This window comes from Solanum verrucosum, unplaced genomic scaffold, assembly GCF_900185275.1.
Source record: "Solanum verrucosum unplaced genomic scaffold, falcon-dt-bn FXZP01000040.1, whole genome shotgun sequence".
Taxonomy (NCBI): domain Eukaryota; kingdom Viridiplantae; phylum Streptophyta; class Magnoliopsida; order Solanales; family Solanaceae; genus Solanum; species Solanum verrucosum.
Genome location: NW_026020323.1, coordinates 2,462,937 through 2,490,662, shown reverse-complemented (window position 1 = coordinate 2,490,662; position 27,726 = coordinate 2,462,937). Strand labels below are relative to the sequence as shown.

The window sequence follows — 27,726 nt, the reverse complement described above, 5'->3', positions numbered from 1 at the left end:
TTTTTGTTTGCAGACAAATTTAGCCTGTCGGACTAACGAGGAGCAAAATTTGAAAAATGGCGAGTTCTGCAAATGATTCCCCAAATAAGGTTTTTGATTTTGATTGAGATATAATGTCTTCAAAATTGGAGAATTACTCATGTTTTTTCTTTTCAGTGGAAAAAAGTGAAATTTTCATGGCCAAATAATGTTGGTATTATTCAACTTTATGATTATTTAAATGTGTACTAAGTTCATTGACACATGCAATGTTACTGGTTTATCAACATTAAATTGATATTTTAACTTTTAAGCATAAAAAATGTAATACTTCATATAGCATCCACGAGGTCAAACTAAATACCAATTGCCAAAAGGAGGCAAGTTTAAAAAAAAAAGAGAAAGAGGAGCAGAGCATGTATATATTGTGATCCACCTCTTTTTAGCAAAAATGAAAATACAGGAAAAAATAAAATAGAAGTACATTTATTTAGTATACATATTGAATTAGTAAAATAAAAATTTTCTAGTTGAGTTTGATGAGAAGACGTTTGTGATATTGTGCAAGAGCCCATATTGGGAATATATTTCTGTATGATGCATAGTTTAAGGTGCAATTCTTCATGAATGCCCCTGTTACTCCCTGCAAAACAATTGTAACAAAATAAATATCATTAGTCTCTATAGTCTATACACATGCAAATGTTAAAATTATCATTTTATAAGGCAACTAATTGTTACCTGTTGTGGATAGTCACCATCTTCCATTTGTGAATTTATTAACAATCTTATTCCACAATGTATTGGTGATGGATCAATTCCCCCCTAATGAACAACAAAAAACCAAAGAGAGTGTTAGGGATCGTTAAAACGATATATATATTCTTCAGTCAACTAGTTTTTTTTTTTGTTTCCCATCCAGTGTCCGGTGTCTACATTAGAGCCCCACTAAATTCGGATTCGTGCCAGAAAGTCCCATATTGAGGGGTAAAACACTTCCTATCAAAGGCAATTCTGTACCTAGGGGGATTTGGATCCGAGATCTCTAGTTAAGGATGAATGAATACTTATCACTCCACCACAATTCTTGTTGGTTTTTGGTCAACTAGCTTATCAATAAGCTAAGGCCTCAGTATATACAACACATATACACTATCAATGTGTTTTATATATTATATGTTGAATGGTTCAGATCCATAATTATCCCATTATGAATTTGTTGAATTGTGAGTGAAAAATAAGACATACAATAATTTTTAACAACAAACCTGTCCAGCGTTAATGAGAGCTAACAATGCCCATGAAGTTTGCACCAAATTTGACTTATCCCCTTCAATGTTTGTATAAACCTTTTAATCAAACAAATTAATTAACAACTCTTAATTCAAAGAAACAAATGATCACATACAATTTTTTTTAGTGTTTGTACCTTATATTTAAAAAATAGAAGTAAATATAATAAATTATATTTGTTACCTTGTTTGAATTTGAAAGGTAACTCTCACCCCATCCACCATCTAACAATTGTTTTGACAACAAAAATTGACAAGCTTTTTGAAGGGCATGACTAGTAGAATAGGTTCTTCCACAAGCTATTAATCCATCCACTGCAAACCATATTCCATATGTATAACAAATTCCCCAACAACCCGTCCTATATAACCAGCAGCAAAATCAGAAATTTTGATAAATTAATATATCTAAAAGTTAATCTGTAGTATAATTTTTTAGACGAAGGATATATATTTACCAAGAGCCATCAGGATTTTGTGTATTTTCAATGTATTGTAAGCCTTTTGTAATTGCAACATCAATTTCCTTCCTTCGATGTCCAGGGTGCAACTTTTTAAATAATGATAAAGCTTGGATTGATGATGAAGTGCATTCCACATACCTTCATATATTCATTAATTAACATATATTAATCTTATAATTAAAATATTGTTGAAGATATATTTAATATTTTCTAATAAATGTAGAATTTTAGAAAAAGAGTAGCATAGAGTACTTACTCTCTTTCAATTATGGTATCCTCAAAAAATTCTGTAGGATTAAATTTCTGACAAGAAAAAAAAAGGTTAAATAGTTAATCAAGTAAATTAACCTATAAGTATACAAAACTAAACAATTAACACCTTTAGCAAAAGTATATATGAGCTTGGGAATTCAAATAGAATTTAAGTTATACACAGAGATATTTGTACCATTTAACACGCGATAATAGTTAAGAAAAGGATTTTGAGTATGTTACCTCCAACCAGCGATAGGCACGTTGAGGCTCCCAAGCTGGAAAACCCCCATTTTCGCTCTACATTATTAATATTTACAATTAATAATAGCAAGAAAGGTTGGTTAAAGTAGCACATTAAATCATTTGATCATGAACTAAATATATTACCAAGAAAACATTTAAATTATAGTTTCTTGCTTACAAATTAAACTATATATGTTCAAACAATTTAATCATCGATAATAAAATATGACTAAATCAGGATTTGTTTTTACCTGGAGAGACAAAATAACATTTACTGCATCATATAAGCGCTCAGCATCGAATTTTTCCCCAACAAGTTGTGTAGGCATTTGTGAAAATAAAAGTGCACACTGCAAAATAATTGCACACAACGTGTTATAATATTTGTGTAGCTATAAAACAAACTTGCACAAAGAATAAAATAAGAAGCAGAAAGTTAATAAATTATTTTTGAATATATAAATATGTCATTCTTTTTAAGTACCGATTAAAAAAAAATTGTATTACATGAGTTGAAAAAATGGAAGGAATACTAACAATTTTGCCATTTGCTAAGACTTGAACCTTAATATTCCATAATTTTTATTTCACTTTATTAGGCCACACCATATTATAACAAATAAAGAATGTATCGATAATAACATAATCGCCACTATATTAAAGTTAGATGCAATAATATTATTGTCAGATATTTATAATCAATATTTTATATAAATGTCGCTAAATGACTTAGCGATTCTGAATATAATAACATTGACTTAACTATCGCGACAATAAAATTTTTTATTATCACTAAATATCTCTTTTATTGTAATGCGAGATGAACCACACTTTAAATAGTTGAAAATTAAGAATTACCTTTAATCCTTCAGAAGTGCAATCAGAGACTTGCCAACCATGATCTTGCATGGAAAATGGCCAACCACCTTTAGATATGTGCCTATACATTTTTTTAAAGTCCCCACTAGGATTCTCCCTCACCTAAAAATTAAATAATAATAATTCAAAATTATTTTTTTCAGATAATTATGATGTAACATTTTATCCTAATTTATTTATTACTATGAAGAAAGAATTAATAATTAATTATATAACCTGTGATGCTTTTAGAAAATTATTTGCTTTCTTGAGTGTTGGCCCAAATTCTTCAGCCACATCACTTGATAAGATTGCTTGGATTGAAAATACTGCATCCCAAGTTTGACAACCAAAGGACTGCATGCAAACCATATTGTACTAATTTTAATTAGCTAATTATTTAATTTTGTCATTCGGGGTTCAATATTTGTATTAGAGCCATAAAAAATTGAAAGGCTATATATGGAAAAATAACCTGAAATTTTAAACCATCTTCAGATATCCAATAATAATCTGGTAATCGAGCAAGGTGACGTTTATATGCTTCTGAATTTGGATCTTCCACCCAACAAGCCATAAGACATAAAACCTAACAAAACAATTATTATATTTTTATTATGTTAATTTAACACGGTTGTAATATAAATTTTATCATGTTGTAGTTTTTTTTTAGATGACTATATATTAGATCACAAGTGTTTAGAAGCTAATTACTCTAACTAATTAATCTCTATGTTCTAATATATGAGGGCATTATTTTTTTTATGTCGGTTCGAAAAGAATATCATGTTTTTATTTTTAAAAGTAATTTAATTTTATAGAGATAGTTTATAGCCACACAATTGCTTCCTCTGTTTCCCACTTAAGTACTCCTACCATTTTAGAAATTCAAATTAAAAAATTGTACTCCCTTCGTCCAATAATAGTTGTCTACTAAACTATTTTGGGATGTCAAACAATACTTGTCCACTTTATGAAATCAATGGATAGTTTTATACTTAGTTCCTAATTTAGTCTTATCAATTATAGTCATTTCTCTTTACATTTATCAGGACATTGTATTTATTATATTCAAAGAGTGATATAGTAAAATTACACTTATATTTAATTTATAGTTTCTTAAGAAGTGTGCAAAATCAATAGTGGACAAATATTGTTGGATAGAGACATATGCCTTTTTCAGTTATATCCTTATACTCCTTCTTTTCAATAGTATTCAGTTTTCAAGAGACATTTATTAAATATGAGTAATTTAGTAAACTACACATTGTAGTTATTGATTTCTTACTAAACCTAATTTTGCCTAAAACGACACTTATATTGAAACAAAGGGAATATGAGCCTATTTGGATGGGCTTATGACTTAAAAACAAGTGCTTAAAAACACTTTTTTTATTTAATCCAATTATTACAAATATGTTTAAAAGTTATTTTAGCCTTTAATCACTTAAATAAGTCAATAAGAAGCTGATTGTAATGTTGTAATGGCCGAAAGGTAAATTTCAATAAGAGCCAGTGCTTCTTCTCGAATAGAGCTCCTTGCAGAAATTCTAGACAATTCAATCGAAACAAATTTTGAATATCTAAAATTTATTTTAGATTATAAATTTTAAATTCTTATTTTTTTTTAAAACTCGGTACCAGGTGAACATCACCACAAATGGAAGGGAGGGGGTACAAATTTTGTAAGTTACATGCATACCTTTTCGACACATCCAATGCAAATGTATCTACTAGTTTGGTCCTCGTAGTGAATATGTTCCATGGCAACTTTCAAAGCCTTTTCTCTCAACTTGTTAAATGGCCATCTTTTTAACATTGGCTCAGCAAAGTGATGAAGGAACCCCCAAAGTGTATCTTGTATAAGTGGATGTGGATAGTAAAGATCCTCCTATTATTATCATCATAAATAAGAAAAAAACATATATTATTTAATGCTTTTACAATTAATTATATTCATTTTTATAACAATAATGTCTAGCTAGGTCAATTGGCACAACTATGGTTATTTTATACTTTCTATACTCGATTCACTTCTCTCTCATCCAAAAGAAAATGAATTGCAAATGATGAAATTAATTTTTTTGGGCCGCTCTAAAAAATAATACCTGACAAATGTGTATAATTTTGTATCTAAGTATATTATATACATGTTGTATGCATAAAAAATACATAAATATTCATATAATATACATATTCAATGTGTATGTTTTGTATATTTTGACTAGTGCTCGTAATTGATTTCAACAAAAGGTCCTTTTTAAAAAAAAATTAATTTTCACTCTATGTTTGGTACTCTCTTTGAAGTTTGACTAATTGTATAACTCATTAAAGAGAAGAAACTCCAACCATGATTTTCTGGACAAAATTATTATACTTAATTAATCTTAACCAAATAACGTAACTCCAATAAAATAAAAAAAAGTATAATAGTTTTCCACAAACCTTAGCACATGTATTCCTTGCTTTATTCCAATCAATTTGATGGTAAGGTTGAATGTAAATTTCATCTCTTATAGATTGCACCAAACTAGTTATCCTTCCAACAAATCGCTTTCCATATAAGTAGGACATAGGCATGTACACCAAACGAGCATAGCACAACATTTTTCCTGCATTACAAATAACAAAATCAATTTATTTTTAATTCCCTTCTTGTTTTTAAAATTTATCGACAAATATAATATAGAAATTAACCTGGATGAATAGGAAATAATGTAGGCATAATCCAAAATTCCGGTGGCATTGGGTTGCACCCATCCCACTCATATACTCCAAGCACCTGAAATTAGTAAATTCGTTAATATAAGATATGTTTTTCTTATATATTAAGATGATATGAAATATTATTTGATATCTTCGATCAACACAAGTATAAAATAACATATATACCGCGAGCCAAAACTTTCCCCAAGAAGGAGTAGCAACAGCACCAGCGTGATCAAGGATCCATTTACGTCCTTTAGCCAATGCATTATTATTTTCACAATCTTCTCCTAGTAATCTTAGTGCTACATAATTAAATACTGTCCCAAACATTGTGCTATGTCCTTCTATATGAAATCCCCAACCTCCATCTTCGTTCTGTCCACATTTAACTTTATTATTAATATATAAATAAAAATTATTTCCAAAATTTGTATAAAAATCACAAAAATCTTATAGTATAAATTTCAAAATCAAGAGAAGACCTGATGATTGTAAGTGTAGCGTTTAATCTCCATTTGATGAGCTGGTGATAAAACAACATTCATATCTCCAGTCACATACAATGCCATCACCTGCACAAGTACGTATTACTACTATTCAAAATTTGTAAGTAGCAAGTAATCCTATTCTCGTTTATATTAAGTGAATTGTTGGATAAAAAATTCCACAACTACAAAACACATGAAAAATGTTGGGTATATAAGTAAACATGCCTTACCCCCTAAATTCTAATAACACGTTTTAAAGCTGTGTAAGCTTAGACTCAAAATGTACAATATCACTAGTTGATTGAGTCATACATTTTCTAAGAGAATAATTTTGAAATAATAAAAAAAGGTGGAAACTAGTCTTTAATTTATGTCCTAAAATATTTAATGACTTTGATAGGTCCTAAGTAAATTTTTTTAAAGTAGTATATATAGTAATTACCAAAGGGGGTAGGAAGAATAAAGGGCCGGCAGATTCAGCCGGCCAATGCCCATCATGTGCTTGAATTGTTGAGTAATAACTTATACTTCTTCTCAATTTAATTTTCACTGCTTCTTCTGTTACATCTTCTGATTCTTCTAACTTCACTCTTCCTCCAACTTCTCCACATCCATTCTCTTTCCTTAGCTAGGGTAAATCATGAAAAAAAATAAAAATAATAACGTTTATGTACGTTTTGACATGTTAAAAGTGACAAATAAACACATATTTTCAGTATAGTGGACACGTAAAAGTGAACAGACCTGCATACGCATGAGTAAATCGGCACTTTGTTTATGAAGGAATCTATTTTTTGTGAAATTTTGGCGCATTTCATCAACAAGAGCTCTTTCTTGAAGAGTTCCACCTTCTTCATCATATTCCCAATATTGTCTTCCAATATAATTATTGCTGCTTGTTAGCCATAATCCTTCCCCTTGTGCTGTTTTTAGCTTCCACATTTTTTCTACTTATCAACTTAATCAATTAATTAGTGAGTTAATTTGAATTTGAATAAGAATATATAAGTGAGTTTCAATAGTACTTCATCCCACACCTTTATATAGAGAAGACGTACGGGCCGGGAACTCAATTTTTTACAACTAATTAAAATAGTGGTCACTATTCCGTTTCATTTTATTTGATCCTATACTAAAAATTAAAATTTATTTTTACTTGTTCATTTTAGCAAATTAATAAAGTTTTATAGTATGTTTTTTTTCCATACTATTCTTATAATTAAATAACTATATACCATAGTAATAGTCAAATTTGAAGTAATTATGAGACAAATAAATGAAACAAAGTGGTGGAAGCTGACATTCTATATGATTCCTTCTGCATACCTAGTTTTTAAAATGAAAAGGAAACACTTTTGAAATATTAGTGTGATTATAAATTATATTTAATTAATTAAGTGTAAAATGAGAAATTTAAAATTTAATTATTTCTAATTTTTTAAAAAGATACTCCAATATTTATCATTTTATTAACAAACTAAAATGAAAAATGGGCTCTTTTTAGTTTAATCTTAATTTATTTTTTTTGGTTCCTACGGTGTTCTATATTCACATGTGTGTCTACTCGCCGGAAAGTTCTAGAGTGGAGGGAAAACACTCTCTAATAATCCGCCCTTAGGGAAATTCGAACTTGAGACCTCTAGTTAAAGATGAAGCAGCACGTACTTACCACTCCATCACGACCCTCGTTAGTTCATCTTAATTTTAATTAACGTGCAGGCTAACATAATTGCAATATTCTTTATACCTTGCAGTCTTTCTCTGTTCACTTTTGACTATGAGTTCATCAGTTTCTGCCGATCGATTGCTGGCCAGAACTAGCTAGTACAAAAGCCAAATATACACTAAAATGAGACAATTAATTTAATTAGTTAATTAATTCTCTCTCTGTCTCTCTCATATAACAATTGACTATGTAAAACTTCATATATATCAACCACTAATATAATATACCTAATGTAATTTTACGAGTAGAGTATGATAGAATGTATGCAAATTTTATCGTTACTTTATGGAGGGAGGTAGACAAAATATTATAAAAACGAAAAAAAAATGTAAAAAACCTCAACTCAAGTAACGTCTATTAAAACAATTACGTTAAATAGTAGAATAAGATATAATTTGTCTACCAAAAATATATCCCAATCATACACTAGTGCTTCATGAATTTGTGTATCAAAAGCATTTATGTTGGAGTTAGTGTCCTCACAACCCATCTAATCTCCCCTTAATTCATGAGGAAATTAAGGTCATGGTGAAATGCATGTATTACCTCCTTGATCATAAATATTAGGAGATGGAAAACAAGATTTAAAGCACAATAAAAAGCTTTTCAATATTGATCTATACTGCTCCATCCGTTCATTCACTTGTCCATTGTATTAAAAATAAATGTTCACTTTTACTTGTTCAATTTAAAAAAATCAAAACATAATTTATTACTTAAATCCTAATTTACTCTTATTTTTAACTATATAGTCATTACCAAAACGTTGAATTTATTATATTCAAGTCGATGTTGGACAAATAAAAATGAACGAAAAAAATAGTATCAAACTAACTTGCTATTGATAATAGACTTCACATCAAATGCATGACATATTTCTATTAGCTCTTTATTTCTTACAAGGAAAATCACACCCTTTCTATCCACTAATCTTTCTCAACATATAAATCACTCATGCATGAAACATTACATAAGAATTTGGTAACAAGACTGATAATTAAAACCAGAAGCTAATAATTAATTATAATTTAGCCACTCAAAATTAAATCACCAGGCAAGAACAACAAAATTATAAGATCAACTTTTCACTATTTTGCTAACTATTACATACATAATGCATTTGAATCACCCGTCAAGTATAAATTATTATTTTTAAAAAAAATTAAACTATATCATGAAATATTTTTTCCCCTCCATATCGAAAATACCCTTTGTCTTTATTTATCTTTAACTTGAATATTCTAATTGCTACCTTGATAATAACTAATAATGATTCCTTTAATTTGTTAATTCCCTTGTGCCCCATCTCAACAACAGGAGTCCATTGGAAGACGTTTTAGAATTTTTTAATATAAAGTATATTATATTATAGTTATTTAACTTGATTTTCTAAAAATAGATTTTCACTTTTAATATATCAAGAAAAAAGTAAAAAAATCATGTTTTATTCTCAACATTAGATACTTATTTTCCAAGAGATAAAACTATATATCAATTTTTATGAATACTGTAATAAAATAATTGTTTTAATCATAATTTCTTTAAAAAGCGTGTAAATTCAAAATAGGCAATTTAAAATGAACAAAGTATTAGGGAAAAATTACCTAACTATACATCCTTTTTACCATATTTTCTATTATTTCCTATCATTCTAAAAAATTACAAAAATCTTTTGTTTTCCACAATTTCTCTTACTTTTCCGGATATATCACTGTAAACTATCACCCAAAGATATTTTTTTCCCTTTTTGCACGCCTAAAATCACTTCATGGTATCACCAATTATCTCCATCACTCTATTTTTGAATTTCAAATCTTTTATCTTTCTGATTTATGATTGCAAGTAATTGAATAGGTAGTTCTCTTCATCCATTTTTTTCTTTCCACTTCATTAGGCGATTTTTATTTTTAATTTTTTAGCTTATCACCTACAAATTCAGTCAAAGAAGGATACATTTTCAACTTCAAAATTGATTGTGGAAAAAAACGCCCACAAAAGGGAGGGAAAGGTCAAGTTGTTGGTGGCTCTGATAAGGGCTTTGGATCGAGATCCATGGGTGATGCCATTGTTGAAAGTGAAAAAAAGCTACGAAAATTGATATAGAGCAAAATAAAAGGAAGTGTAGAAGGATTTATTCATCATTTTTTTTTTGCTTTCAGCAGATCAGATTGATGACTTTTTTTTGATATTTTGTTGTTCATCTTTTTCTGAAACATATGGGTTCAGTTTTTAATGTATCTAGTTGTTTATATTTCTAAAATTAATGTATAATGCATTTGTTTCAACATTATGGTACATTACAATTTTATCAAGAGTTGTTGGTGGCTCCGGTAAGGACTTTGAGTCGAGATCCATGGGTGACGCCATTGTTGAAAGTGAAAAAAAGCTACAAGAGTTGATATAGAGCAAATGAGAAAGTGTAGAAGGATTTCTTTATCATATTTTTTTTTTTACTTTTAGCAGATTGAATTGTTGATTTTTTTATTTTTAGTTGATTTCAACAGATCTTTTTTATGTATTAAGTGGATTTTGATTCTTAAATTAATGTATAATTCGTTCGTTTTACCTTTATGATACATTACAATTTTATCATGTACAATATCATTTTAAATTATTAATTTTGATACATAACCCTAATTTATTGAAACACAAATTAGTATGTATCGTATATAGTTATGTATTGGATACACAACTATTATAAATTTTGTTATCTTTTACTACCGATACATACACCCAGTCTTATTCAACTAGTAGAAGGTTATGTATCTGTAGACATTATCAAATATTACTGTTGATACATAAACGCTAATATTTTATAACAAAATTTGTTTGTATCATATTCATAGTTATGTATATGACACATAACTTTGTTATGTGTATAACATAGTTATGTATCAGATGTTGTGATGTATTACATGTTGTTAAGTATCTGCAACACTATTTTATATAAAAATCAGCGTCTATCATATTCATAGTTTTTTTTTTGTATATGATACATAACTATATAAAATTGTTGATTTTTTTAATCTGTTACTATTTGGGAGAGATTTGAGAGAAGAAAATTTGAAATTTGAATTGTTTGAAGCTGCTATTTGGGAGAGATTGACATCGATTTAATTTACATGATTTGTGGAACTGACATTGAATTTCCTTTTTAATCTCAACAAACTAGTTGTATAATGTAAGAGTAGGGATAAAATGTAATATGCTCCTTACACTATGTGATTCCTAAATTTTTTACTATTATTACTTTCCTGTTTTTTCAAGGCAACTCACAAGTCATATTGCATTTATTGGTTTAACTAGATATGGGACCCTGTGCCATCACAAGGCCCAATATTTGTTACTCTTTCTGTTTTAATTAATGTAATACATATGAAATTTGAAGTCAATCAATTTTATTATGTTTTTAAATATTTTAAGTTGTTCATTATTACCAATTATAATATATTTTATGCAAAATCTTTTTATGATATATGTTACTCCTTTTGTGCCAATTTAAGTGACACAGATGAATTTGAGAGTCAATCAAATTTTAATATACTTTTGTCGTTATATAGATATCACCCTCTTTGTCTTGATTTATGTGATACAAATGAAATTTCAAAACTTAACCAACTTTTCAATAAGTTTTTTTAATATTTAACTTGTTAATTATTGTGATTTATAATATATATATATATATATATATATATATATATATATATATATTATGTATTTTACATAGTATATATTTTTCCTTTATCCCAATTTATTTGGTATAGATGAAATTTTTGAGAGTTAACAATTTTTTTTATATGTTTTTAAATAATTTAAGCTATTAATTATTATGATTTATAATACTTTTGACATAATTTTCTATTTATATAAAATAATGAAACATAAAAATTTAAAGAAGAAAACATAATGAAACATGGTGGCCTGATCTAGAACCAACCTATTAAGCAAAGAGTAAGACATGTGTAATTACACAGAAGTAGACAGAACAAAAGCAAGGAAAATAATTTTTTGAGAAAGTGGTTATAGACATTGTAGTGGTCCATTGTACTTGTATCAATTTGTATTCTGGACACTTCTACTTAATCATTTGTCAACTAAACTCTTAAACTCAATTAAAATGAGACTTTTAAAGCCCTCTAACCATGTGTGTAGATCACTCTCCTTTACATAAAGTAAAACTCCATACATCCGATTCTCCCCATTTTAACTGTTTCACGACCAAAATCTACCGGAGAAAGCCATGCCGCCGTCGTCGCCACTTTTGCCGGTGAAATCATATATACTCTCTCCCACAACCGTCTTCATCTCCGCAACACACCATCACCATTTTTCTTTCCTCCTCCAACCTCCACAAAACCAACAACCTAAGCCACCGCACCACCATATCTGGCTGAAAAACCTTTTTGCCGCCATGACCTCACACCCTCACCCACCTCGTTCTCCTCTCCACTGACCAGTGCCGCCTCTCTCTCTCACTCCACTGCGAAACAGTGGTCTTTGGCGTGCACCATAAGTGTCGCATCTCTCTTTCACTCCACTGCAATTCAGTGGTCTCCGGTGAGCGTTGGTCCGCTTTCTCCCTATGCATTGAATCAATGGACTCAAGGAAATGCCCAAGATTTGCTAAATAGATGTTAATAAATTGTGGAGAAGGAAAAAAAAATTGTCCAGTCGATGAAAATGGCCGAAAAGGGAGGGGCAGGGTGAAGAAGAAAAGACTTTTTAATTAATTGTTTTTTTTTTAAATTCTTTTATAATTTTAATATTTTTTAACCCAAAAATGCTATTCACTCGCCTTAAGAGGCGCGTAGTTACACACTTTTGCCAACTCAGACATTCTAATGCCACATAAGTCTGGTCAATGGTCAGAGAGATTTATTAAATTGTGTTTTATTGAGTATAAGAGTTCAGTTGACAAATAATTAAGTAGAAGGATCCAAAATATAAATTGATATAAGTACAAGGGCCCACCATAGCCTTTTGCCTAATAATTATACAAAGTTTGACTTGAACGAAATAACAAAAGATCCCCACGGTTAAGGAATTAGTGGGGCTTACCAAGAATTTCAATTCTAGGAAAAGATATGTAAAGTAAAATCTAACTAAATTAATATAGATGAGACTATAAAATATTATTATTTTGTAGAGATATTATTTAATTGATAAATTACTATTTATTAATTTAAAGTGTGTTTTGAGATTCAATGAAGGTTGATTTTGATTGCAACAAAATCATTGTATCTTACTAATTTATGTATCATATTTATTGAATTCACGTACAAAAATAAATTTATCATATATAAAGTATAATGAATACATCAATGTTGGTGATGAAGTTGAAAATGATACAATACATTTGGAAGTAGTTACGTGTAATGAAACACTTATCACATCCAGAACTCTTCATAATTTTATGGTGCAGTTCGAAAAGACAACACCGGAACTTTTGGATGTAATAAGAAAAGTTAGAGATGAACTTCGACTACATTTAAATTTTAATAAAAAATAAAACACAATTGAATCATATTTCACTAAATTATCTAAGATATATTTATACTTTTAAATAATTATTATTTTATAATATTAATGGGAACATATATTTATATAAGAGTTTTCTGAAAATATATTATCTTATTACCTTATCAAGATGAGTGATTTTGTTTCATTGACCCAAGTCAGGACTGAAAAATATTATCTTAGAGAGATTATTAATTTATCGAGTATTCATTTAGTGAGGTTTTACTGTATACATGCATAAAATATTAATTCTCTCTATAAGAATACTCTTTCCTAGATTATGGCCATGTTCACCCACTAAACCACGAAGCAACCAACTTCGATCTCACTGGATCCACCAGAACCACTAGACAGACTCTCTGCTACGATAACGAAAAATTGGCAAAAAGCAACATCAATAATCCTTCAAAGATGTACTAACTAACAAAGATATATCCCTTAACACAATTTACTTTATAAAAGCATCCATTGTGGAAGAAGAACTCCCCCACCTCCCTAGACGAAATCGTGCTAGCAGAGGAAGATAAACAAAGAATATATAAACCTTGGAGCCTCTCAGTCATAATCAAAGTATTCGACAAGAAGTTGTCTCACATCTATCTAAAAATAAAACTAACATATATGTGGAAACTATCTGAACCCAAGTCGATTAAATATCGAAATCCCTTACTTTGATCGACTTGGGGGTTCAGATTATAGCAAAATTCCACAAAGTGAAAAACTGCAAACAGCCCTGCACGGAGCCCCTTGGTTTATAGCAGGACACTTTCTCTCTATTAAGCGATGGGAACCAAACTTTGTCCTGGAAGCATCAACACTAACCCACACTGCAATCTGGGCTAGACTGCCTCAACTCCCTACAAAGTTCTACATAAATAAGTACTAGAGAAGGTGAGAAAGAGATTGGGGGAACTACTGAAAATTGAAATATGCACCTTTGCAACGTTGATGGGTCGATACACACATTTGCATTCAATTCCATCTGGAAGTCCCTTTAAAGACCGAAGTCATAATTGGATACCACAAACAAAACATCATCTATGAGGAGGATGATATTTTGTGCACTAGCTGTGGGAAACTTGGCCATACTCGAAAGAGTTGTAATTGTTGTCCACTAAATCTACCCGTCAACACCCAGGAAGCAACTCAAACCACAAAGGAGCCCAATTAGGAATGGAAAGTGGTTGTCTTTCCAAAAAGGAAGAAAAACTCTAGCATAACGGACAAGCTGCAGGGAATCAACATACCAGTAAAAGGCAAAGCACTACAAAATGTACAATTATATGACCTATAATTAGGTAATTAGTTCCTTAGCACAACCCCTGAGAAATTATGGCACAATAATGGCCGGGAAACTACCATCGATGATTTAACAGTTGCAAATAAAAACATGAAAAATAATTACAAAAGTGAGCCAGGGAAGCACTTTCCAAAATCCCATTGCCCAACTAATTCAGCCATTAAGATTAGCATACCAACCCACCATAACTCTACCTCTACGACTCAATTAAAGCAGGTAGATTCCCCAAAACCCCCCAAATTCCATCAGGAGTAATGAGACTATGGGCACTAAGCCCAAAACTCAATCCACCCACCCCTTCCACACGGAGACCCTCATTGAAAAGAGAATTCCACGGGTTTCCCCCCATCAGAGTAGCTACTACTCTAAGAAAAAACAATCATCATTCTGGCCCTGTTGAAGTGACTATGGTCGTCGCATTAACTTTTTATCACATTACTCATTTTAGTAAGGATAAAAACCACTTCTACTCCGCACTAGCAAACAACTCGATCAAAGCCCTAAGTTTAACAATGTAATCAAACCAACTATCCTTTCAGACAAACCCACAAACCCCCATGAGCAAACCACTAGTCTTCACGACAACATCACTACCACCAAGTCACCCCATAACTTCGTGGCTGGAGCTATCACTATAGTATTAGTGTGTAGTGTTGAAGGTGAACATAGGGGGCACCTGTTGCGTCCGAATCGCACACGCAAGTGCACGTGGTCGTTCAAGTATTAAAGTAGCTCTTTTTAAGAGTCGGGTATCGTACCCACAAGAACTTACGCTTAGAATCACTCAATTTCTCTAACTTTCAACTAAACACAAGTGTATTCAAGATTTCAAAAGTGATTTAGTTTCTAATACTAATATTGTAACAAAATGTACAAACGCGATTCAATTTCAAGGGTTTAAAAACAGTGATTGGGTAAAGTCCAGGGCTGCAACTTCTATCATGATTCATGCAATCAATATCATTTATATGGGTAATTATCAACTATCGAATCAATGAATCACAGGGTTAAATTTATGATCATGATCTCCCGACCTCTAATCACCTATGATAAATAACACCCTAACTACAGCGTTGAGCAGGGATATGATGGATTAAGTACCGAGCATTACGATTTCTTCTTGTATGGTGACCCAAACATGGTTTCTAGGTATATCCCTATCCTAGATACAAATTAACCCTAGTTATTTAGAATTAATCATGCTCCTTATGTCCCATGTTCTATTTTCTTATTCCTTTTCCGAGTTCAATTTGGACAAGGTATTTATTTTAATGGTGATCAGTCATGAAATACAGAAAGCAAGAACATAAGAAAGATTCATATGATAATTGACATTAACCCAATGAAAACTTAATAGATTACAATCATCATGTAGTCACAACCCTAGAACTAGGGTATTTAGCTACTCATAATCAAGAATCGATCAAACAATGTTTAATGAACATAAAGAGATCGAAAAGAAAAGAGTTTAGGAAAGAACTCTAAAAATGGTGAAAACGTTCTCCCAAGTCGTCGTTCTTCAAAACCCAGAAAAAGAATATTTAATAAAATAAAATAGACCTATTTATACTAAAAGTCGAAATGACCAAAACTGGAACCTAGGGGCGCGTCGCGGAGGCATCTTCAACTTTCATTCTGCGAATCTTTTCTCTTCTCCGTGACGCGGACTTGCCACGGACCACTCCGCCTCAAAACTGAATTTCGCGACCACAATTATACTCCCTCTCCACGACGTGGAGAGTACACGGAGGGCTCTGCCTAATATCAACTCCCGCGAATTAATTTAAGACCCCCTCTCCGCGACGCGGAGAGGATACAACATTGCCTTAATAATTTCTTCTTGCTCTTACTTCCTTGCTTCTTTTTGCCTTGAATATTTTCTGTTCCCCATTGTCCATTTTCGAGCTCATTTCTCTAATTACGCTCACCTACACAACTAATCATGTTGGTTAGCTCATAAACACACAAAAGACTATAAACAAACACATATTGAATTCAAGCTTAGCTTAAATATGGGCATTATTAGATTTCTAGGCATATAAATATGCCTAAGATCACTACCCCACACTTAGAACTTTGTTTGTCCTCGAACAACTTACTAACTACTCCTAGACCTAGACTCACTACTATGGTATTTGTGCATCCGCTACTTTCTTCTAAGGATCTGTAACCAATTAACACAAACATGTTTTCATTCAGAATCTGCATGACCCTTGTAATTGACTTGACAACTTTTATCAACCAACACATTTAACAACATTATGCACCATTACATATCACATATCCTTCATACAACAAGTGCTCCTCACTCCAAAGAACAATCCACACACTCAACTCAACAAATTTAATATACTTTAAGGACTTTGTAAACAAAGTATGCTCTCACTCAGCAACAACATCAAACATGTAAGCATTGAGAACCATAAGCTTGCCCATTATGTACATCTCTACTAATAAAGTGTATAATGCTCAAAATCAAACATGACTTGTTTTGGTTGTAATGTAGGCTTAAGGTAAGGGAGGATTCATTTGGATAAAATTAGTGACTTATCCTCCCTAATGCACCATGTTTAACGTTTTTCTTACATTCACAACTTTTTCTTTTCGTTAGCCCCCTCCTTCTTCACAGGTTTCCACTAGTGTTACCAACCAGCCTTGCCTTTATTTCTTACTCGCCCCTTTATTTTTTTTATTTTTTTTACACTTAACAATAGCCACCCTTGACTTAGAGATTTCTCTCGAGTTAAGGTGCACAATGCCCTTGTTAGGGCCAGGGACATCATTAAGGTATTCACTAAGTTTGCCACCTTCAACTTGGGTTTCTCCTAGTCGAAGTGTACAATGTCCTAAGGACCAGGGCCACTCTCAAATTCACACTAATGGAGTATCATTTTACCTTTTTCACTCTTCCCCAACAAACTACCATTTCCACCCAATTTACTCTTTCCGTTGTTTTCACTTTTCCTCATAAAATAGTGCATTAGGGATTGGGATCAAAGCTAACGGTATCAATAAAAGAGATTTGGCTTAATTATGTGGGTTAGAACAAAATCAAGGATAAAAACGACTCAATTGGGCTATACTAGGGATATTCTTTCTGAACATGCGACAATACAAGACAATTCAAAGAAAGCCTATTATCATCTTTTAAACACAATAACACTTGTATTTCGCTTCAATAACAACCTGGGCAAGTTCTAGACTCAGATGCAATCATGGATATCACAAAAAGTCACCGCTCATGGCACAAGTTATACTCAGAATGGATCAATCAAAGCAACACAATCAGATCATGCACAAGGTTCAAATTAAGCTTAAGTTGCATCATTCAAGTCATATACAAAAATTCACTACATTCATATATCAACTTCACACATGCTTTTCATACATCCCTTTCAAACTTTCAGCTTCAGCACAAACCAACTACGACTCAATGACGAAATTTCCCTTAAGACGGTCGTCATCCATCTATCATTGGGCAGCTTGACTCAACTACGACTACAAACTCAATCCTATAAAGACAAAATCTTTTTTGTATTTTGTACGGTTCAAAGGGACTATCCTTGGCCAAAGAACCAAAAACAACCTCCAAGCAACCCAAAATAAAACAAAACAAAAACGAAAACAGACTCTAGCAATGTTCAACAATAGAAATATATGTACAGACCAGATGTTTTCACCCTCACCCCACACTTATACAATAGCACTATCCCCAGTGCTTTACAAAAAAAATCAGAATAGATCAAGAGGTAAGGTGAAAACACTTCCTGATCAATCTTTCATCGCATCACCCCCTTCGGCCTCATCACCGGCCTAAGCGGGGTCGATCTCCTCCTCCGAGTCGGAATCCACATTTGAGCTAGTACGCGCATGCTCCTCATCTGTCTGAATATATTATCAATCGGCTCGCGAAACTCAGGACCAATGCCAAGTAGTGCCTTGGAATGGTCATTCAGAGGGTGACACCTCGCGACCTCGCCCAACTGCATATCAGTAGAAGCATGGTAGCCATTCTGATGGCATAACATCTCTAAGCCATACATCCTCGCCATAATAAGCTTATCCCTCCTATGGCGCTCAACGGTGGTAAGAGTTGGGCCAAACTCAGTGTCAGGCCCCTTTGTCCGAGTAATGTCCACTGATACTGGATATAGATGAGCCATATAGTCCAAATGTTCTTCATGAACACCTACAGCACGACACATCTTGGTAATCAAACCACTAAAAGCATACATGTGCCCTCTGTGCACCCGATCCTTTCGCATAATAGATTTCACAATGGCTTCGATGTTCAACTCCGTGCTAGTCATCAAGTCATATACCAGGCACACCCGATCACGAGTGATATTAGTGTAGTGTAGACCTGGTATCAAACAGTTCATAACCACCTTCAGCCAAACACGTGTCTCCCGAAACATATGAGCGTAGAGAAGAGATTGGTGATATCTCTTCCCACTATTCTTAGTCCATTAAGCCATGGACTGTGGACCGCACATTGTGTGTCGGATAGCCTGGTATGGAGGGCGTATGATCAACCCTGTCAGCATAAGTGGGTTTGTGTTCTGTGGTGTACCCAGTATGTCATTTATACATGTGGGGGTGATGGGTACATTCCTTCCATGCACCGTCACATAGTGGGATCGTGCCTCAGGCGCCTAGTTGGCGTAAAACTCCTGGACCATGTGCAATCTGTGGAAACTCACGCGCCAGGCTGTCCCTATCAATACAAACATCAGAGAAGTAAGACCTGGTTTATACCATGTCTTCCCTTGCTTGATTACAACTTAACCTCGAACCACCTGGTTTGCCCCTTTGGAACTGCAGGTGCGAGTGGGACATTCCCACTTCGGGAACGTTTCTTATGGCTTGACGTGGCCAGTTCTTTGCCTGGTCTGTGTTAACTTGATATAATTACCTGCCAAATAGAACAAAGTTCAGCCCAATTTACTAGATGGTAATTAAAACATATGAGTAGTGTGCGCACACCACCCCACACTTAGTTCAATGCAATCTCATTTTAGGTACTCAGACTTCCCAAAAATAACCAACAACATACTCAACTAATCATCACGTTCCTCAAACCAGATAGGCATCACAATATCAGTTACAACCACACAACAATTAGGTAGTGATACTCAAGACTTCACACAACTAATATAGACCCCTGAATACACACTAGCACCCATCCATATTGCCTAGCAACACTTACCATTTACGCATTCATCGCCAAAATAATGTCTACTCAAGAATTTGACACTAAAGGCATACAATTTGTAGTGCTACTCAAGAATTCACACGATAACTATTAGCCACATTATCCAATTTATGGCTTATAGACACAATCAAACAACAATCACAATAGCAAAAAACTCAAGCAAGAGCATGTAACAGAAATTTCAACCCCCAAAAATCCTCCAAATCCATAGGTACATAACAATTAGGTAATTCTACTCAAAACTTCGAAATCACCAATATGCAAGCAACGATTTCAGTGAGGTTTTACAAGATTCCTCAATACCCACTAATCGAGTGCACACACCAAGCATAACCCCAGACAACACCCATCAATTTCACCAACTTCACCACAACCCATATACAAGTAGTAAAAACATGATGTCGGCCAACCAAGAATCGCTCCCAACCCCCATTCAAGTAACAAGAAGTGTATCTACTCAGACTTTAAAACACCTCTAAGCCAACATGAACACATTTAACATTACAAACAGAAACTACACTCCCAAATCCCAAAATACGAGCAAACAACAACCCATAACAATGCACCTGCAATCATGCCTAGAATAGCAAGAACGACACACGAGCACATACCTGGAGTGGTGAAGACAAGTTGAAGAGAAGGGAAATCGTAGCTTTGACTCGGTGTTACGGATGTATGCGCGAAAAATTGAGATGGTCAAAAGGGGAGAGGAGAAAATTGGGGTGAATATATTTTAAAAGAAGGGGAGTGAATGGGCGAATTTGGGGGGAAAATCAGGGTTAATAGGGTTGAGGTCGGGTAAGTTTTGGAACTGAAACGGGTAAAACCCGTTTATTTAATGAAAACAAAAAATCGTTACCTAAAGGCGCGACGCGGGGTGGACACGGAGTGTTCTTTCTCGCGAAATTAATTAAAATTTCTCCGAAGTCAAAATTACATACCTCTTGCGTGACGCGGCTCCATCCCGAAGCTATCTTCTTTATGACGTAAAAGTAACTTATTGTCGAAATTGAAATATCGGGACCCCTCCACGATGCGCCATCTACACGGGCCTCTCTGCTTCAAATTGGACCAGGCGATGCAAAATTTTACCCCACCTCCGTGACGAGCGAACTCCATGGGGTTGCCTTTGGGGAAATTTCTGCTTCCTACATATTCTCAGCATTTAACCCATTAGTGAAAACACGATGGGTTGCCTCCCATCCATCGTCGTAGTTTTGGTCGTGACACGACTAATATTTTTGTATTTTTTTTACTATTTCATTTTTTTTTGTTTTGGACTAAAATAACTAAACAAAAGCAAATAAATCCTAATTATTATAAGAGTTCACGGGTTCCCTCACGTGTAGCGCCTGTTTTAACATCGCGGCACGACCCATCTTATGACTCAAACGTCATTTAATGTTAGCGCTTCAAGCTCACGATCCACATCATTCCCGAAATAGTGCTTGACCCTCTGACCATTCACAAGGAAATTAGTGCTCATATCCTTGTTCCGTAATTCCACAGCACCATGTTGGATCATCCTCACCACTTCAAAAGGACCATTCCACTTAGACCAAAGCTTTTCGGGAAATAACTTCAACCTTGAGTTAAACAACAACACTAGTTGACCAGGCTCAAAGGTGTGTGACACAATATGCTTGTCATGCCACCTCTTGGTATTCTCTTTGTACTGCTTAGCGTTCTCATAGGCGTGAAGCCTAAACTCCTCTAATTTATGCAGCTGTGTTATTCTCTTCCTACCGACTAACTCAGCATCCACATTCAGTTTTTTTATCGCCCAATATGCCTTATGCTCCAATTTAACTAGTAGGTGACAAGCTTTTCAAAACACCATTCGATAAGGAGAAGTCCCTATCGGTGTTTTGTATGCAGTCTGATATGCCCACAAGGCATCATCTAGCTTGTCCACCTAGTCTTTTCTTTGGGCATTCACAGTTTTCTGGAGGATCTGTTTGACCTCACTATTAGACACTTCTACCTGCCCACTAGTTTGGGGATGATATGTTGTAGCCACCTTGTGTTTCACCCCATATTTGGCTAACAAATTATGCATTGAATTATTAATAAAGTCCTTACCTTCGTCACTGATCATAGCCCTTGGAGTTTCGAAGCTGGTGAAGATGTGTTTTCGGATGAACTTCACAACCACATTTGCATCATTGGATGGTAGTGCAACTGCCTCCACCCACTTAGACACGTAGTCCACCGCGAATAGGATGTATTGATTACCACGGGACGATGGGCATGGTCCCATAAAGTCTATCCCCCAGACATCAAAGATCTCAACCTCCAGTATATTGTTCAATGACATCTCATGCCTTCTGAAAATGGTGCCCATCCTTTGGCACTAATCGCAACCTTTCATAAACAAAGCAGCATCTTTAAACAGAGTAGCCAAAAGAAACCAGATTGCAGTACCTTATGCGCAGTTCGTTCGCTTCCGTGGTGTCCACCATATGGTGAAGAGTGACAACTCTCCAACACTTGTGTCGCCTCTTGTTCAGCTATACATTTTTGCATCATCTGATCAGGTCCCTACTTGAATAAGAAGAGCTAATCCCATATATAAAAGCGTGCATCATACTTCAGTCTCTGCTTTTGATGTGTTGAGGCCCCAGGTGGAAATAAACCACTCACCAGAAAATTCACAATATCAGCATACCAAGGCACTTGAGCAATGTCCAAAGCAAGCAATTGCTCAGCAGGAAACTCTTCACGAATCTACCTCTCATTCTTCACATGAGATGAATCCTCCAGCCTGGATAGATGATCAACTATCTAGTTCTCAGTTCCCTTCATGTCCCTTATCTCTAGATCAAACGCTTGTAGTAGCAGAATCCACCAAATCAACTTCGACTTGGCATCTTTTTTATTGAAAAAAATACCTGATTGCAGCATGATCCGTATAGACTATAACCTTAGTTCCCACCAAATATGATCTGAACTTATTAACGCGAACACCAATGCTAGCATCTCTTTTTCAGTCACAATGTAATTCGATTGACCTGCATCAACTGTCTTCCTCACATAGTAGATAGAATGGAACATCTTCTCTTTTCTCTGCCCAAGTACTGCCCCAACTGCTATGTCACTGGCATCACACATAAGCTCAAATAGAAGCTCCCAATTCTTAGCAATAAGAATATGAGCTTCAATCAACTTCTTCTTCAGCAACTCAAATGCTTGCAAACACTTTTCATCAAAACCAAACTTTATCTCTTTGTCTAACATGCTGCACATAGGTCTTGCAGTCTTAGAAAAGTCCTTGATGAACCTTCTATAGAAACCAGCATATCCCAGGAAGCTTCTCACTCCTTTCAGTGTGATGGGGGGTGGCAACTTCTCAATAACTTCCACTTTAGCTTTGTCAACTTCCAGCACACTTTTGGAGATCTTATACCCCAACACAATTACTTCTCTAACCAGAAAGTGACACTTCTCCCAGTTTAGCACCAGATTTGTCTCTTCACACCTAGCAAGAACTCTGTAAAGATTAGTCAAACAAAGTTCAAAAGACTCACCAAACACTGAGAAGTCATCCATGAATACTTCAACAAAATCCTCCACCATATCATGGAATATTGCCATCATAAATATCTTAAATGTGGCTAGGGCATTGCACAAGCCGAATGGCATACGCTTGAACGCATACATGCCATACGAACATGTGAATGTAGTCTTCTCCTGATCCTCTGGTGCAATGACGATCTAATTGTACCTTGAATAACCATCAAGGAAATAATAATATTCCTGGCCAGCCAACCTATCCAACATTTAATCAATGAAACGTACCGGATAATGGTCCTTTCTAGTGGGGTCATTCAACTTCTGTAGTCCATGTAGATCGGCCACCCAGTCACTGTTCTTGTGGGGATTAACTCATTCTTCTCATTGGTCACCACCGTCATTCCGCCCTTCTTGGGCACACACTATACTGGAATTACCCATTTACTGTCTGATATTGGGTACACAATTCATGCATCCAACCACTTGATCACCTCTTTTCTTACCACATTCTTCATCAATAGGTTTAGTTTCCGTTGGTGCTGTGCACTTGGCTTATACCCTTCCTTCATATATAGTTTATGCATGCACAACATGGGACTAATCCCATGGATGTCGGACATTTGTCAACCCAGAGCTGCTTTCCTCTTCTTTAAGATGATTAATGTTGCTTCCACCTGTGCATCAGACAATGATGCAGACAAAATAATCGGTAAAGTTTTATGTTCACCCAAAAATGCATACCTGAGGTGAGCTGGCAATGCTTTTAGTTACAACTGAGGTACTTCTTCAATAGAGGGCTTGAGTGGAGGACCCAACACCCTATTCAAAGGCTCCCATAGATCTCCAGATATATCTACAAGTACCATTTCAAGAAATTGCACAATTTCTTGTGCCTCAGTATCCCCTTAAATATCATCCCCTACTAACACTCGCTATAAAGGGTCCTTAGATTCAATGTAGCGAGCCTCTGCCTCAAGATCTATCACAGTTATGGCAGACAACTCCTCATACATAGCTGGCAACTTTAATGCTTTATAGACGTCGAACACCTCCACTTTATCATATGATCGCATAGTAAGTTGCCCAGCTGCTACATCTATCATGGCCCTCCAGTCGCTAAGAACGGTCTTCCTAAGATGAATGGGACATCAGGATCTAGCTCAAAATTCAGCACAACAAAATCTACTGGGAATATCAACGACCCCACTAGCACTAAAACATCCTCTACAACACCCTCAGGCCTAGCTACAGTCTATCAGTCAATTGTAAGATGATGGTAGTAGGTTTAGGACTACCCAACCCCAGCTTTTTGTACAAAGAAGTTGGCATCAGATTTATGCTAGCTCCTAGATCACACAATCCTCGCGCATGAATTCTCTGCCCTATAGTGATCTGAATCGTAAAGCTACCCGAATCTTTCAGTTTAGTGGGCAACCTATTTTGGATTCTGGAGCTGCACTCTTCAGTTAGTGCAACAATTTCATATTCTGTCAGCCCCCTTTTATTTGCCACAATCTCCTTCACATATTTCACATACTTGGGTATACCCTGCAAAACATCTACCAATGGCAAGTTAAAGTGAACTTGTTTCAAAAGAGAGAAACTTACCAAAACATTCATCCTCTTTCTATTTCTTGAACTTTTGAGGGAATGGAAGAGGTGGTTTCACAATTGGTTGCACTCTTTCTTCTTGTGCAACAACTTCGCTCTCATTGGGTTCACTCTCTTTACTCACAGCGTCAGTGTTTCTTTTCTTAGAAGCTTACTCCTCCAATTGTAAACCACTGCGTGTACCTACCACATTTACCTGCTTAGGATTTGGATCAGTATTTCTCGGCATACCTCCTTGCGGTCGTGAGTTTTGGGCACTAGAAAACTGCCCGAATTGCTTCTCCAAAGTTTGTGTAATCAACTGGTTATTCCTTACACCAGCAACTAACTAGGCTTGATCAGCTATGATCTTTTTCAGCATGTCCTCCATGCTCATGTTACCAGATTGCTTATTCGGCTGCTCCCGTTGGGCCTGTGGTTGGTACCCTTATGCATTTCCTTGGGGTTTATATTCATTCTGGCCTTGACCCTGATTTTGATTTCCACCCCAAGAAAAGTTCGGGTGGTTGCGCCAACTTGGGTTATAAGAGTTCCCATAATTCTGCTTGCCTCCTCCTCGTTGTGCATTTTCTACAAAATTAACTGAATCTGGGTTTGCACCATATACCTCTACGCTATGGTCACCACCTCCGTAGATCACACACCAAGATGGTGGTTGTTGAACTGCATTTACCTGTGTGGACTGTTGTCCCAATGCTAGATTGGTGAAGTGGGTGTTCATCATATTCTACATAGCAGCAATCTGTGGAGTTAAGACAGTCACAACATCTACCTCTAGCATACCTGCAGTTTTTTGAATCACAGGTTTCACCCCTACTCCATTCCATTCGGGGTTTCCCTGCGAGATCTTGTTCAGCAAGGTGAATAGTTCAGCATATGTCTTCTCCAAAACCTGACCACCTGCAGCTGAATCAAGTAGAATTTTGGTGTTAGGCTCCAATCCTTCAATGAAGGTATGGACTAACACCTCATTAGACTGATGATGATGTGGGCAACTCATCAACGTCAATTTACTTCTGTGCTAGATCATTCCAAGTGGTAATTGAGTTCGCAAGCTCTGAGTTTAACCATCTTTTTGTTTCCCCAAGCACAGAAAAGGGGAATAAAGTGAGCCTCACATAATCCACATTCACTCAAGTTGGAGTGTGCGTATCACTGATCTCGAGAAAATTCTGAATGTGAATTGTTAGATCCTCGTGCGACAGACCATTGAACTATCCATTAGTGTGCAATAATTGCACTATACTTTTCTTCAATTCAAACCTTCCACCAGCTTCAGGTTTCTGAATGCATGATGTCACATTGGTGGGACGTGGGATTGCCATGTCTCTCACTTTCAACTCAGCCATTATTTCAGGTTCCTCTTCCTCAACTCTTGCTACTAGAGATGTTGGTTCACTAGCAACCAGAGGGACCGGATAAGTAAGACGTCTTTGCCTTCTCCGGTAGTGAACAAATCTTTTCGGTTCAACTAGAGGCGATACCAATCCTTGATCGTCGTCCAGTTTGAAGTTCTAATACAACCTGCAACAATGAAATGCTAAGATCAAGTTGTCAACACTTGCTTTTTAACTTCAGAAATCAGAAAAATCAAATAATTCCTAATTCTAAACTCCCCGGCAGCGGCACCAAAAACTTGTTGCGTCCAAATCGCACACACAATTGCACGTGGTCGTTCAAGTATTAAAGTGGCTTTTTTTAACTGCCGGGTATCGTACCCATTGGGACTTATGCTTAGAATCACTCAATTTCTCTGACTTTCAGCTAAACACAACTGTATTCAAGATTTCCAAAGTGATTTAGTTTCTAATACTAAGATTGTAATAAAATGTACAAACACGATTTAATTTCAAGGGTTTAAAAATAATGATTAGGTAAAGTCCAGGGTTGCAGCTTCTATCAGGATTCATGCAATCAATATCATTTATATGGGTTATTATCAACTATCGAATCAATGAATCACAGGGTTAAATGTATGATCATGGTCTCCCGACCTTTAATCACCTACGATAAATAACACCCTAACTACATCGTTTAGCGAGGATAGAATGAATTAAGTACCGAGTATTACGATTTCTTCCTGTATGGTGACCCAAGCATGGTTTCTAGGTATATCCCTATCCTAGATACAAATTAACTGTAGTTATTTAGAATTAATCATGCTCCTTATGTCCCACGTTCTATCCTCTTATTCCTCTCCCGAGTTCAATTTGGACAAGGTATTTATTTCAATAGTGATCAGTCACGAAATACGGAAAGCAAGAACATAAGAAAGATTCATATGATAATTGACATTAACCCAATGAAAACTTAATAGATTACAATCATCCTGTAACCACAGCCCTAGAACAAGGGTATTTAGCTACTCATAATCAAGAATCGATCAAACAATGTTTAATGAACATAAAGAGATAAAAAAGAAAAGAGTTTAGGAAAGAACCCTAAAAATGGTGAAAACGTTCTCCCAAGTCGTCGTTCTTCAAAACCCAGAAAAAGAATATTTAATAAAATAAAATAATGACCTATTTATACTAAAGGTCGAAACGGCCAAAACTA

General features: G+C 34.7%; 3 protein-coding genes across 3 annotated transcripts; all 3 read right to left on the bottom strand.

Moving 5' to 3' along the window:
- Positions 1–442: 442 nt before the first annotated feature.
- LOC125835523 (lupeol synthase-like) lies at positions 443–12,094 on the bottom strand. The gene is made up of 19 exons (XM_049514654.1): positions 12,088–12,094; positions 7,033–7,235; positions 6,731–6,916; positions 6,283–6,372; positions 5,984–6,175; positions 5,789–5,873; positions 5,537–5,703; positions 4,794–4,982; positions 3,567–3,680; positions 3,329–3,448; positions 3,092–3,214; positions 2,485–2,583; positions 2,231–2,287; positions 1,992–2,038; positions 1,730–1,873; positions 1,456–1,633; positions 1,248–1,328; positions 721–804; positions 443–622 (listed from the first exon to the last, which is right to left on the bottom strand). Exons 2-19 carry the CDS (start codon positions 7,228–7,230, stop codon positions 506–508), a joined length of 2,271 nt encoding a protein of 756 aa, XP_049370611.1. The 5' UTR covers positions 7,231–7,235; positions 12,088–12,094; the 3' UTR covers positions 443–505.
- Positions 12,095–21,433: 9,339 nt separating this feature from the next.
- Positions 21,434–23,706, bottom strand: LOC125835556 (uncharacterized). The gene is made up of 5 exons (XM_049514673.1): positions 23,014–23,706; positions 22,690–22,773; positions 22,471–22,587; positions 22,129–22,399; positions 21,434–21,855 (listed from the first exon to the last, which is right to left on the bottom strand). Exons 1-5 carry the CDS (start codon positions 23,704–23,706, stop codon positions 21,434–21,436), a joined length of 1,587 nt encoding a protein of 528 aa, XP_049370630.1.
- A 785-nt stretch (positions 23,707–24,491) lies between these two features.
- Positions 24,492–25,399, bottom strand: LOC125835555 (uncharacterized). Its single transcript, XM_049514672.1, has 3 exons — positions 25,367–25,399; positions 24,809–25,107; positions 24,492–24,690 (listed from the first exon to the last, which is right to left on the bottom strand). The coding sequence occupies exons 1-3, from the start codon at positions 25,397–25,399 to the stop codon at positions 24,492–24,494; spliced, it is 531 nt and encodes a 176-aa protein (XP_049370629.1).
- Positions 25,400–27,726: the final 2,327 nt, after the last annotated feature.